Below are 15,125 nucleotides of genomic sequence, written 5' to 3' on the forward strand. Positions count from 1 at the left end.
GCTGAATTCACACTCCTTTGTGGGGCTTAACGTCGCCACCAACCTCAAAACCCGGCTCGGAAGAACATTTTCCATTTATCTTCCCCACAGATGTGTCAGAAAATAAAACATTAAGGGTTAAAAGGTACAACAAGGTGTGTGACAATATATACTGATTTTGTGATATATCGCAAAGTCGGTCAGAACAGTACAGGGCAGCACGACAATGTTAAATATTTGGACCAAACAATGACAGTTATCATTGATCTTTTTTATTTTATGAATAAGATTAACTTGTAGTGTATTCATTATTTTGGAAACAGGTTCAAGACCACATATGTCTCTTTATAATCCTGATATATTGTTATTTTGAGAAATATAACGGTTATTATCATTATTGTGAGCAATGATAATAACCGTATCGAAACATGAAGTACTCAAAGGTTCCCAAATCGACTACAGTCTTTCAAATCTTAGCGACTACTGACCATAGAACAAAGATTTTAAATGAAATATAACACTAAATACTTCAAATCAGAGCAAAATACTTTTACAGCATTTTGGTTGATAAAGTTTGGGATAAATCTTATTCATCAAATTAAAATGGTAGGCTTTATGGTCATTTATGACAACATAGCATATTGGTTTCCATCATTAATTAATTATTCATTTTTTTACGACTATGAGGGGAAAAAGTGTAAAATGTACTTTCAAAATCTAGAGTGGGTTTTGAGGAGGGTGGCACTGTTGAGCTCCGTATACAGTAGTTTGAACTATTTTTATGACTCCTTATTAAACTGAAACATTACAACAAAGAATCAGAGCGTCTTAACTATATGTCTTAGATACGCTCTATTTGGTGTTAAACATTATTGTGTTGGAGATCAGCGCTTGCATGGTATAGCAGGTTATTGCACTGCAAAGGCTGGAGCCCTATCGCACCTAAGGTCCTCTGTAAACCTCAAGTGGAAATCTACACTTACATGTAGTACCTCTGTCAGAATGAAAGACACTTTAAACAGTGAGATGTGCAGGTTAGGCCAATTGAATTCTTTATAAAACACCTTGCTGACAAAGAAACTGGTTATCTGAAATGATTTCTCTCCACGAAGTGTCTAGTAATTCCCCATAAAAGGTACATGTCCAGTTGTGCAGCTGGAGCTCGTGGTGCTGTGTGTTCTGAGATTGTTGGACTATGAATCGTGTGCTGGAATCTTAAACCCAAACAGACCAAGTTTGTAGCTTTCTGCTCCTCTTTGTACAGCTGAGGTAGCCAGTGAACTCCAGCTGAAAGTTTGAGGACAGCAGTGCTCTGCTCGGATGTGGGTTCTGCGCAGAAGTCTAATCAGAGATTGTGATCGTATGATGGTTTTTGTATGGCTATTTCATCATTTGGTTGAGTGTCCATTCCATAACCAGGTTTAGCTGAATCAAATACACTTTTATCAGCGGGTTTCCGTGTGCACTGTGTGGCAGCGCAGTCATCCTTTGTCATCACAATTTTACTTTTCCTGCAATAATGGAGCGGTGCAACTCTTCATCCAAGGGCATGTAGCGCCCTCTACTGGAATCCAGGAAAAACATCCTGTCTGATACTGTACTGGGGTCAAAGCCGTCCCGACGCAGTTCTGTCTTCTGAAACTTGAAGGTTCCTGGAAGAAAAAAATGACCATTTATGTCTATTGGCAAAATCTGGTCTTTTTTCATTCTACACAATAGCATTGAATGATTAAAAATGCCAGGTTGCAAAAGGACTATTTACCTGTCTTGTTGACCTCTGGTAGGAAGCGAAGAAAGACAGGTCGGGCGTAGGGAGGCAACGCTTTCTCCATGTCCTTCACCAACTTCTCCAGGTCACTGGACTGAGATGGATCAGCGATGGCTGCCATTCCACCCTTTCCTTCTGCTCCTGTGACCAAAGCAACCAAAGGTAAAGGTTACTGAAAAAATGCCAGTGTTTTGCATAACTGAGTCCACATATATGATGGTAGTATGAGGAAACTGGTCAAATATTCAGTGTAAGATTTGTGTAAAAAGTAACTTATATCACGGGTATCAGGTTAACTTTTGGAGGGGAAGATGTAAATGATTGTACCTGGCACTTCTACTCCGTAAACAACGACATCTTTCATGTCGAGCAGCCGGCTGAGAGTTCCTTCCACCTCTGTGGTTGAGACATTCTCTCCTTTCCAGCGGAAAGTGTCTCCTGTACGGTCCTTGAAAAACATGTGGCCATACTTGTCCATGATGAGCACATCACCTATTGAAAAGAAACAGAAGAAATGACAACAACGTGTCCTCATAATACACTTATTTTTAGAGTTTGTGTGGGATTACCAGAAAGATAGGCACTGTCTCCTTTCTTAAAAACACTATGAGCAATCTTCTTGCTGGTTGCGGATTGGTTAACATAGCCATCAAACCTCCTTAATGGGTCATTCTGAATTATTTTTCCAACCAATTGACCCGGTTCCCCTGTGAAAAAAAAGTAATGTACAGTAAAGCAACAAATATTGCATGGTTTGAAGGTCCAACGCTGATATCAGCATGTACATGACTGCAGTAATCCTACCTGGTTTACAAGGGATACAGACGCCATCCGGTCCTCGAATGAGCTCCATGGTCTCCTCATCCACCCTTACCAGTCTGATGGGGTATATGAATGGTAATATCTGACTGTTGAAGCCACACGCTCCAACCTAAAACAAACCACGGCACAAAAAGAATCAGCATGAGAAGCTCGAGTTCTGCATGGACAGGACAGAGACTCGGCATTGTCGCACCTCGTTACCGAAGTTGCCCAGGCTACAGTTGCACTCTGTGGCTCCGTAGAACTCTGCAATCTGAGGGATGTTAAAGCGGTTCATGAACTCCTCCCAGATGGATTGGCGCAGGCCATTACCTAAAGCCATGCGCACGCGGTGCTGTCGCTCAGTGACCCGCACCGGCTGGTTCAGCAAATACCTGCAGATCTCACCAATGTACTGAACAATCTGTTGAATACAAACATGGAGTCTGTGATGAAGACTATACAGATTTACTTTTACACAAAATATATGTACAAAATATCATTTGATATTTTCTGCAATTCACAAAAAGGAAAAGAAGCAAAATATAAGAGGTGTTTGCTGAGATCATACAGAAAAAGTGTACAAATGTACTCACAGTACAGTTGTATTTGGCACAATCATCCCAGAAACGTGAGGCTGAGAACTTCTTTCTGATGACGACAGTCATGCCATGTATAATACACTGGCCAACTCCCACAATGTTGCCTGTAAATAGACCAAAGGGTTTATTAAGAAGAGCAGCTTCTTTATTAAAAACAAAGAACACACATTTGCATTTGACTGACTTTTCAGGTAGATTGCAGAATCAACTTGGGTTGTACAGTAACTAAACACGTGTTTACCTGCAGAGTGGTAGAGAGGGAGACAGTCGTACAACACGTCATCTGACGTCATCCTGAAGCCGTAATACACCAGTGCAGCCATGCGGTAGTACCTTTGAGCAGAAACTTAAACTTAAACCTTTCAAATAACCCCTTGTCTCTTTGATTCTTAACATTCAAAATCAGAGCAACATAGATCAACAAAAAGAACAGCTGCAGTTGTGCGTATGTCAGAGAGCCGCATGACTCTGTCCTACCTGCTGTGCACAACAATAGCAGCTTTAGGCATTCCAGTGGTTCCTGAAGTGTAGATGTAGAACAGGCGATCTGAGGCAGACAGGGAAACTACAGTGAGCATTTGCAGCCTGTAAAGCAACATGATCAAACTTTCCGTGTTCCATTACAGGCACTAACGGACTGTGCATGAATGTATATACTTCTAAATACAGATGATACATTTTGCCACTGAAGCAGTGATTCAACAAATGAGTGTTTTTCAGCATTATAAACACTTTAAATTGGAAATAAATTAAAAAGTAATGCTTTACAAGAATTATCTCTCATCAGATTAAAGATAGCAAATGTATTTCCTTGAGACATAACTTAAGAAGGACATCCTTACCTGTGAAGCAGCGCTCAGGCCGTTTGGGCAGGTGAGAGGGGGCGCTCTCCAGCAGAGTCTCCAGGCACTCTGTTCCCACCGGGACTCGTTTAGGGTCCAGCTCTCCAGAGCACAACATCTGTACTGCCTTTCTCATGGAACTGTGAACCTCTGACACAGCTATGAGAGCACAGGAGATATGAAGTAAATACAAAGACATCAACTTATATTTGTGTACATATGAATAGTCATATGAAAAAGGGCTAGGACTGTATGATATGAGAAAAGCAAATAGCTATTCAATAACTGTCTATATTGCAATAAAATATTTTTGTGATATTTCAAATAATCTAAAATACAGTACATTCAATTCAAATTAAACACAAACCAAAAGCAACTTGTTTTTCAAGCAATTGTGTCAAAACAAGACAAAATCAGCACCAAAACAGGACTAATATGGAACTATAGTCGGATCATTGTGAATAAAACTGAAATTTTGCATGTTATTAATTTAACAAGCATTTCTGTTATAGGGTGTGTAAATCTGTGTGTAAATCACTGTAAACCACAGTGTTATATGGATATTGTGCGTCACTTGATTGCTAAAAATAATTTGCCAATATATTGTGCAGCTGTAAAACGTGCCATTGATTAAAGTAAAACAACAAGAGGTTCTATGTCTTGTCCAAAGGATCAGATTGATTCCACACGCCTCCTTATGCAGTGCGCAGAGCACCCACCCTCTAACATCACCTGCCAGTCCAAAGAAAGTTGTTCTTTCCCAAGCTAGTGGGAACTTTTCAGTGTGACGAGTGCAACCATATAACCATAAATGAACAGAGCCACCTCCTTTAGCGACTCCTCTGGTAAAATAACTTTTAGATGCCAGTATTATGCCAGTTGCAATACAACGCATGTGATCTATAGACTGGACGGGTCCTGTGGTTTTTATACTGAGACACAAATCAGAACACAACTAAGCTGTAAGACCTGTCCATACCAGCATCACCCCGCTCAAAGTCATGATACTAGAGTTAATCTCCCTTAGTGTCAGAGGAGGAGACAGACTAAAAATGCTCTCACAAATGGAGACCTTCAGGATTTTACAAGATAATTGACACGTCGCTTACCCTCAGTCAGTTCAGATCCGAACACCACAGCTTTAGCATTGGATATGGTGACACAATGGACCAGCGCCTCCAGTCTTAAGTTGAAATTTATGAGCGCAGCCTCCACTCCGATCTTCGCCATTCCCAGCCACAGACCAACATACTGGGACCTGTTCTCCATGAAGACAGCCACAACATCCCCTTCCTACAGAACACACCATTCATGACTTCATTTGCCTGGGCTGCACGGTATAACACAAAACTTACAATACTTTGTCACACACAAATTTGAAGCATTTTCTTTCTTTTATAGCGTAGAACAATAATTTTCACCTCTAGTTGATGCTCTACGGTTAATGTGCGACTTATTTTAGCGCCGTACCTTAAAACCTCGTTGCAGCAGCAGATTTGCGACCCTATTGGAGTATTCATCAAGTTGTCTGAACGTCCACCTCTCTCCTGTGCCTTCGAAGATCAGTGCCGTTTTGTTGCCGTGGCGCTGGACCGTTTCGGCAAAGATCTTCGGGATGGTGTTCTTCTCTCGCAAATGGCGTTTCACGTTCAACTTCACTCGCAGCAACACATACGCCGCACTAAAAGTATAAAAGAGTGTGGCATGTTAGTAAAAAGCACAAGGTTCGTTAAGTAGCACAAACCAAAACAACAATAAAAAAGTAAATAGAACAGCAGCAGAACCGCGTGGTTAATGGCCCTGTCGCTGACTTTGTTTTTTTAGCTTACTTTCTTAACTCGCTCCCTCTTTCATTGTTTGTAAAGAAAGGAGAAAAAAAGTTACATGACAATTACTGCTGGGTCACTACAAACTGGTAATGTGAGCGGTAAATTGAATATTTTACATTTTAAAATCTCTGTTGCTGAGAATCCAGCTTGATTATGATAAAACAATCTCTTATGCTGTATGCACTGCTTAAAATAAATAAAAAAATTAATTGATTCTCCAGTGTAAAGCTTAAAAATACAGCCCCATACAAATTTATGCTTTAATGGCTCGTGTATCCAATTAAAAAGGTAATAACCAGGCACATTACATGCTATATGACAGATAGCTGGGGGGCAGAGTCCAAAGTATGCCTTTAACAACCGCACAAACAATTCAGAATGACACCTTGCAAAATTTATGGGACAAAGGTTTTCAGTGCTTTGTGGAGTCAAGAAAAGATTCAGATCAGTTATCGTAGATATATGACAGTGTAATTTGTCTGAGATAAGCATAGTGTCATTGACTAGTGTTCTAAATCTGTAGCGTAGTTTAAGTTTATGGGCTGTTTTTTGGCTTTGGTGAAAGAGGGTGAGGCTTTCAGCAACTTGTCGGAGTTAGGACTTGAACCCACGATGCTGAGGACATGTAGGCCGTCAGCAACTTTACCCACAGAGCTACCGGAATGAATCTCAATATTGCAGATGGGTCCTGCTTTAGTTACAATCAAAGTATAGTATTTATTTATTATGTTGATTTTAACATTTTTCATAAGACTAACAAAAAATGTCAAAACTATTTATCAATAGTATTGTTTGGCAAAAGCCAGAACCGACTTTTATGTCCCATGTTTTAGACAATAAAATGTACCACAGCAGTGTTAAAAGCTGTGTGTGAATGCTTTTAATCTTATTTAGTTTTTTATTATGGCTTATTGCAGTGGTTCTCAACCTTTTGGAGCCACGACTCCCATTATAACAGTTAAAGGGGTTCGTGACCCCCCACCCTGGTCAAACCGTGAGAAATAGGCACATTAGTCTATATAATTCTTAAAAAATAAAGACAAAAAAACAAATCCCTAAAGTAAACTTCATGAAATTACGTACAAATAATGGCACTCTGGTGAAATAGCACACACATGCTACAATAAAATATTAGATTATATATCTACATGATCTGGTGACCCCCCATTGGAAACTAAGCCAATCACAAACTAGCCTCTAGCTGTTGACACTGTGTACACAGCACTTGGAATGTATGCGACAATAAAGAAAGAAAACCAGAAAGCTGTTGTGGTTATTTTGTCCAAATCTGGAACATCAACTTGATTGCTAATTCAGATTCTCTAAACGTCACTATCACACATTTGACTTGGGGAGAAAAACTGCAGAATTTACCATGGCAACCAAAGTAAATATTAGCTTTATGGTGGGGCCGCGACAATGCCTACGCTCCTTCCCCCATTCTTTCTTTGTCCTTAAATATTTCAACAAACCTGCTCTGCCACAAAGTTTTGAAACAGGGTCTTAAAAAAGGCATGAAAATGAGGCATTAGCACTCACAGCAGCAGCATCCTGTTATTAGATGTTACTACACAGGCTACGGAGAGTGGGAATGAGTCGTCATACTTACAACAGAAAATCCCAATTATTAGAAACACAATAAAGATATTAAGATGCGGTTTTGTTTACCATTTCATTTTGACTTCTTAATAGATGTTGGTACCTGCCGCTTGCCAGAGTTTATCCCGCTTGTGTGTCCCCATTATGCATTTTCAACAACTTTGCTCACGTCTAATTTTGACATATTCTGTAAATTAATAATTGTATGATACTAAGACACATTTGACAATAAGGAAAATATATATATAATATTGTTTAGTCGTCTAAAATCTGTATGTTTAACAGGTATTTTCTGTAAGCGTCGGTGGTCAGCCACTACTAGCTCTATCTCATATACATGTAGAGTACATTATTCAGAGTAGTATCTAGAACGGAAAAGGCCTATGCAGTTAAGATTGTAGGTACAATATCACATAGTTGCCTCGTCTACACACAATCACTTACTGTAAGTCTCTGCCAATTGTTTTGGAAAATATGTGCAGGGAGTTCCATCCTCCGCTGCCAAGGAAGAGGATGAGGATGGCTGGGATGACCTGGTACCAGGGCAGGCCCACCAGCAGCTTCAGCACAAACAACAGTGCTGTGCAACTTGCTAGACGCATCATCCTGAAAGAATCATAAATTACATGCAGTGTAAGGAGTCACAAATCAATATTATGTTTTACCACGTGATGATGATCACGTGCAAGGTTTGAATAAAGAGAGAAAAGCTGGTGGCTACAGGACCTTGGGGAAATCTGGACTTAAAGCCATAGTAACAGCCCAGAGCATCAGAGGACAGTGTGTGTTGACAGTGGTGTTCAGTGCAACCTGATAGCTAAAGCATGCTCCTAGAGCAGTCACGATAGGTTTACAAGCCACTTATTATCTATTTATTAGTCTGGTTAGGGCCAGTGGCCTTTAGGAAACAGCAGTATGTAACTGCACCATTACCCATATGCAGATGCTGACAGGGGGATCCCACTGTGCAATGAGCTAAAATGATGATGGCTCTTTTCTTTTACATTCAGTTATTTGATGATACTGAACGACAGTCATTCAACTCGTCACTCGAACAGAGAATGAACATGCATGGCGAAAACGAATGGATTTGACAGGATATGGCCCAGAGCAGAATCACCAAAAGCAGCTTCATCATCGGTACCCGGAAATTTCAGAAGCGCGCTTCACATCATATTGCGGAATCCAAACGAGGCCCAATGATATGATATAATGATATGTTGCCAACAACATATCATTAATAACACCATGTGCGTGCGGCTCGTGCCTTATAAAGCGATATTTGGAAATACGCGCGCCTGGGAATCTGAATAAGCCGCAGCATGAGCTAGCCTAACAGTAGATGGATCTGATGGAGGAGCTAACGTTTTAAATGTATCTCATGTTTCATAGCTTTACGCATGACGGAGGGTAAACACTGAATATAAAGACACAGGTAGCGGGTGGTGAGGTGTTTGCAGGCGCACAAGGTTGAGAGAGGACAACAGACCGTTCTCCGTTTTTCCCCTGGAGCACAGCCCCGTCCTCTGATACAATGACTGTACATTGTAGGCAAATACGCTACATACCTTACAACTGTATTTCACCGTCACAACATGAAATCCAGTGTGAAACTCGTCGTGTGCGCTTCCTTGATCGGCTTACAGGCCAGCCTGGTCGCCCCCTCCGTTTCTCGCCTGGCTCTTCACAGAAACGCGCAGACACGCACCGGGATCCCCTCTCTCTGCCGCTGATAATAACACGCGGTGATGCGGCTCGTCTCCGCCGCCAGGCCAAAGTCAAATTCACCTGACTGCGCACGTCGACTTTGACCAAGCGCTCATCACTCGTCAATTATCGCAGCCATTCATGTTATTTGTTCAGCTCATTGTAGCCGACGAGCTCGCTAGCCAGCGTAATTCAAATGACCTTATAATTTCCTTAGCTGCGCCCGCCCCCCGCCGTCAGCATCTCATCAGAGCATAAGGAATAAGGATTGACAGACGCGCGCCTCGGCCAATCAGAGCTTCGGCTTTCGTTTACATTCATCCGACAGGGGCAGGGTCTGCGGCATTTGTGACGAGGGGAATGCAGTACACGAGCAGTGTCCAGTTTCCACCCGGCAGTGACAGCCCAGGCAGCGGTGCATGGAATCTGCCTCCACCCCATTCAGACTAGGGTCATATACTTCAGTGGTTTATACGCATGGTGTGCGCGTGGACACACACTGGGCAATGGGCACTGGTACATCAGGGACACATTACAGTAAACCAGCGCATCTGTAGATTCGCATCCGGCCCGACAGGAAACACACATGTCGAGATAAAAGAATAAGAGTGTATTTATTATTAGGTTGTGCCAATGTTAATCAATAACTGAGAGATGGAACAAACGTCCTTGTATTTGCATATGGCCCGCCGATGCTCCACCTGAGTGCAGTTTACTGTCAGGTCATAAATGTCCAGTTACAATTTCAATGGTACCTTTATTAATGCTGCCAACCCATCAACAAAACACACAAAATACACAAAATCCTACCTTTATTAATGCTGCTGCTGCTAACCCATCAGCAAAACTATGAACTAGGCCATTCCATAAAAACATAAAGTGCTTTCAAATAAAAATCACTAATCACAAAAAAAAAAAAACATAAAGCGTCCATCGAGTACACACAGGCAATACAGTATCTTCTGACAAGTTATTTGATCATCACACGAGATTACAACATGAAAAAATAAACTGCTGCGGGTAACAAAAGGTTACCTCTCCACAGCGCTGTCATGGGAATACTAAATCTGTTTTTGCTATTTCACCAACATATAAATGTTTACAAGAAAAAAGGCTTAGATCAGCACTTAGTCTTGTGAATGCACAATTGACATTTGAGTGAGATGTGTAAAAGATAAGGATGTAAAGCGATAGGCAACACAAAGATAAAAAACAGCTGCATGAGCTTTGACCTACAGTTGAATGACTAACGTTTGAACACACTTTTGCTTATTTATACAGTACACTGTACAGATAGACGGCGTTGCAAAATCTCCCTCAGATAATGTCAAGGCTGTCAAGTGCCTTATCTTAGACAGATAAAGGCACGCCCAAAAATACAACAGCTCTGACGTTCTTGGTCTCTTTTTTTGAAAGGCAGGAAGTGGCTAAACCGCCCATTGATGAAATTCAAAACATTTTCAGGCTTAAACCACCCAGGAAACCACTTCACAGTTGCCCAATATCCTCTTCATTTTTACTTGTATGAAAACACAGTGCCCAAACCCCAAACCCCAGAGTCATACTGTAAATACACATGGACGTACTGAGTCACACGGCCAGCAGACAATACATTCAGACCCTACACCTTCACCAACTGTAGAAAGTGAAATAAGATTTAATTAAAGGAATTCCTGTTAATAAAAGTGACTATTTTGCTATTGTAAATATATTTTTTTAAGATTGCACACTAGATAAACCCACAAACACATCAGCTGGGATTGTCTTTATATTAATGTAGACCGAAAGTCAACTATGATGCACTTCCTTTATAACTGTTTTCAGATTACAACACACACAAAACCAAAGACAATTTCCTGTGAAATTTCCAAGCTAAAGGCCTAATACAAACTATAAATACATCTGTGGTCTCCTGACACAGTTATGACTCTGTCAGTCATCTAGTTCTAGTCCAAAGTGGCTGTAGAGGTCTCGAGTGGTGGTTCCTCTCAAAGCAGCTGCAAAACAGAGCGTTGCACAGGTTTAACTCGTTTGCAGTGTCGGGCTTACATTCAGGGTGACAGTTTTCCAAATACTGCCTTCTTTACCCTGTACTCCTGCATTTTATAATGTGATCTTCTTGACATCCTTTTGACTTAACAAAATAAGTAAAATGACACGTGCTTCTTGTCTTAACATGGTCCGAATGATCATTTCAGTAACCAAAGTTTATTAGGGACTCCAATATTAGTAAAAGGCACTGCATAGGGCACGTAATGTAAATATGTTAAATTCAACAAAAGAACTTGTTCTCATCAATTTAAGATGAAAGGCAGGGGCAATAAATATGGAGGTTTCACTGTTTGAAAGAATAAATAACCAAACAGCCATCTACACTGAGCTTCATCTCCGTTTCTCTACACAATTGACAACAATAGAACCTGTGTGATCGAATAATGTCACCACTTTGTAATACTAAACAAATACTACACCATAGTTCATTTGTCTTGACAATGAACACATTGAACTTTGTGTCAGTTTTTATTTCACATGGATAGTGACGTCTGAAGCAATTTGGGGCCAAGGGTGAATATGAGCATGAGGCCTTTGTTACCAGAACAAGAAAAGAGGGTTGATAAAGTAAAGTAAAGTAAAAGCAAATTCTACTATTGAATTCTTGCCTGTCCTCTGCTTCAATAATACACTATAAGCGCTTGTGCAACCATTAAATATTAGGGTAAAATACAAAATGAGTTGATTTGAAAATGCATTTGTTGCTCTGTAACCCTGTAGAGAAGCCCTCTTGTAGACTAGCGACAGGCAAACTCTTCTGGGTGGGAGCTAAGGGGCCTATCGGAGTGAGAGCAGCAGCCTGCCCACTATCTCTCAGACAAACACAGTGTGTAAGTGTCATAAAAGTGTGCCTGTGTTTGACTGAGCAGAAAGGGGGAACAAGAGGAAGAGCCAAGCATAAGTGAGTTTTTATTTAACACTGTGTATGGGTCGCTGTAAGCATGCATCTGTACAGCAAACAGATGCGGGGATTGTGTTGGTGCAACTCAATGACTGCCATTGTGTTAGATGGAAATGCCACCTACATTCTCTCCTAAACTGTCATAGGAATCAAGAACAGGGGAAAATAAATAAATAAATAGAAATCTACAACTCACATTTTCAGTTTTAAAAGTAGCACAACTCAAATTTTGTTCAGGAATTTTGCTATTAAGAATGTGAATGTGTAAATAAATGTGTGTGTGTGCGTATGTATATCTAAATATACGATGAAATGGGGGAAAAATACAACATATTTTTAATGCAAGCCACACTAACACTAAGGTGAGGGTGAGACACAGTCACACAGGAAGGAAGCAGCAAGGTCACACTCTGTTGCCCTCTGGTGGCTACATGTTATGCAGAAACATTCATTGGATTCCTCACACAAATTTGTTTAATTCCATAAATCCCCGGCTCACCAACAATAAAGACTGTTAATGACATATTGACTTCACTGATGAGGAGTTTATCCAATGTTTTTACTATAATCAAATCATAATCTCAGTTTAGTGCGGTTATGTGGCAGAAAAATATCTGTGACAGCACGACTGATCAGTTTTCTGGCATTTCTGTGAAATTGACTCTGAAAAGTGACCCTGGAAGTTGTGAAATGTGCCTATAAACTCATCCCTGTGAAGCACTGGGAAGCTACAAATGTGTTAGAAAAGTTAGGAATGGCTTTGGATCACAACTAACTTTGTAACTTCCTCACCTTTCACCCCAAAGTCTGTCATGTATGTTCAATTTAACTATAGAAATCAGACATTTCCAGGGAATATAGAAAAACATGGTCTATAGACTCACATTGGATTACATACTGTACATTTTTCCCCCCTTATGAAGTCCTTTATTCATTGAACATAAGATATCTCTATTTATTATTACTTGTTTACACATCATCCTGTTCTTATTTTATTGCACATGTTTCTTGACTGTTTGCACCCCGAGTGTTCGTGAGAGCTGATGATACAAGTCAATTCGTCCATTGTGAGATCAATAAAGTTGTATATTATCTTATTATCTTATCTCTTATCACCTTGAAAAGTGCAGTGGAGCAACTTCATTACCTTCCAGCTCATGGCGGGTAAATAGGCGAGCTGGGACAAAATATTGGATCGGACTTGGATCCGAATACTTAGAGCTGCAATACTAAGTATCGACACTTTATCAAGTATTGCAATACTTTCAATACTTGTGGTTGAAAGCATTTTTTATCATACATTCCTTTTTTCCCCCCAGTAACAGTTACAGAACTTTGTTACATTTGCGTTAATGCACGTTTCAAGAAACACTTCAGTAAATGTCAAATGGCATTTGGTTTATAAACTTTGGACACATGACTGTTTACACATTTTAAGGTAAGCATCACTTGTTATAATTACTTACCGTATCGCACTACGGATCGGCCCCTGAGTATCATGACATGTATCGGATCGTGACAAAAGTGGATCGTCCCAGTCCTAGTAAATAGGTCTAATACACTGTAGTATCCAAAGGCTTAAATACGATTTATGATTGAAGTATTTTACATTTTAGACCTTCCCTAGAGTTAATTATGGAATAAGGCAGGAAGTCCCTACATATTAGCAGAATTTTTATCTTAGCAGTCATCTTACCAATGCGACCAAGAAGCGACTGTCCAATGTCTTTGATGTCATTGTACTCGTGCATTTTGTCAATATGATGCTCCAGCTCTTCTACGTCGTATCCTCTGCAAAACAAGGAAACCATAATTTCACTCAATAAAATGTCCAAAGGACAGCTGAAAGTGAACTGCAATGTTGTGTTTATTTTCTGTTGTCTATTCCTGGGACACAAACGCCACAGGCCAGAGCCTCACTGACCGGTCAACCCACCTCCGAAGGCCTGGCCTTTCATTTGGACTCAAGACAAAAATGCAGGCAGAATAAACAGGCCCAGCTGCACTCACTCAGACTCCAGCAGCGCGATCTCCGAGTCCAGCTGCTGCCTTCTCCTCTGCAGCTCCGCCACCTCCTCTTCAAGGCTAACTTTAGAGCTCTCTGGTACTTGAAGCTGAGAGATGAACAAGATGGATGTGTTTAGAAGAAAATCGATTACACTTAAAGGATCCTATAGTGATCAATGCAGTTTTAAAGAATGGCACTTACGGGTGATTTAAAACTGGAGTGTACTCTCTTGAACTTTGAGTACGGCGTTCTGGAAAACACATCATTAATGAGCTAAACTAACAAAATGCCATGTGCAAAGGTTTTTGCATGCACTATCGGTCAAAACGTGTGTGCTGATAGGCTTATATCGGCGATGTGTGTTTTTCACAGAGCATAAGCACCTACCTTCCTTGGACTCCTTTTCTAAACTCATTCCCGTCTGGTGTCTGCTGTCTATGATCTGTAGTAACATTAAAATCACGTTCTCTGGATGCACCAGTGTCCATGACTCATTTTTATCGGCGCCCAAACTAATTAAACTTAGAAAATAACTGACGCGAAGGTAAACAGGAAGTGTTCAACCCTTCGCGGTCTACGGCAGAAGCGATTTGATTGGCTCTTGAACCATGTAGGGGCGGGACTTCGTGTGGAGGAAAAAAAGAGCTCATCTTCTGTATGCTCATCTGCGCTGTGAAAAGTACTCTCTATTACAGAAGTATTGATTGATTAATTAATAATAAAAAATGTAGATAAAGCGTTTTAATTAAAAATATTTTAAGAGTAACATGCTAGCAAACATGCACTGCCCCCAACTGACCACAAGATGGCAGCGAAGGACTCTTCCTTATGTATCATAGAGAAGGTTAAATCATCGACTGGACTGGGTTATGGCCGTACCTTTTTTCATCGATCCCTGGATGAATGAGAGCCTTCACAGACATGTTACTTATGTAATTTCATCGGAAATCATAATTTCAATTAATTCATTTAAGCAACATAGTGAGGCTCAATTATGGAGGAAGGATTACATAAGTTATCTTCTTTCCTTTCAGGCA

The 15,125-nt window shown here is 40.5% G+C and overlaps 2 protein-coding genes across 2 annotated transcripts; both read right to left on the reverse strand.

The window, feature by feature from the left end:
* Nucleotides 1-655: 655 nt before the first annotated feature.
* Nucleotides 656-9,373, reverse strand: slc27a4 (solute carrier family 27 member 4). The gene is made up of 14 exons (XM_079551991.1): nt 8,989-9,373; nt 7,865-8,026; nt 5,463-5,673; nt 5,102-5,285; nt 3,993-4,151; nt 3,628-3,697; nt 3,392-3,483; nt 3,145-3,254; nt 2,763-2,972; nt 2,552-2,678; nt 2,317-2,454; nt 2,075-2,239; nt 1,742-1,888; nt 656-1,631 (listed from the first exon to the last, which is right to left on the reverse strand). The coding sequence occupies exons 2-14, from the start codon at nt 8,023-8,025 to the stop codon at nt 1,474-1,476; spliced, it is 1,932 nt and encodes a 643-aa protein (XP_079408117.1). The 5' UTR covers nt 8,026; nt 8,989-9,373; the 3' UTR covers nt 656-1,473.
* A 1,375-nt stretch (nt 9,374-10,748) lies between these two features.
* swi5 (SWI5 homologous recombination repair protein) lies at nt 10,749-14,656 on the reverse strand. The gene is made up of 5 exons (XM_079551580.1): nt 14,476-14,656; nt 14,290-14,338; nt 14,091-14,194; nt 13,777-13,871; nt 10,749-11,124 (listed from the first exon to the last, which is right to left on the reverse strand). Exons 1-5 carry the CDS (start codon nt 14,574-14,576, stop codon nt 11,060-11,062), a joined length of 414 nt encoding a protein of 137 aa, XP_079407706.1. The 5' UTR covers nt 14,577-14,656; the 3' UTR covers nt 10,749-11,059.
* Between the last annotated feature and the right edge of the window lie 469 nt (nt 14,657-15,125).

Source organism: Gobius niger, assembly GCF_951799975.1.
Source record: "Gobius niger genome assembly, chromosome: 2".
NCBI classification, from domain to species: Eukaryota; Metazoa; Chordata; class Actinopteri; order Gobiiformes; family Gobiidae; genus Gobius; species Gobius niger.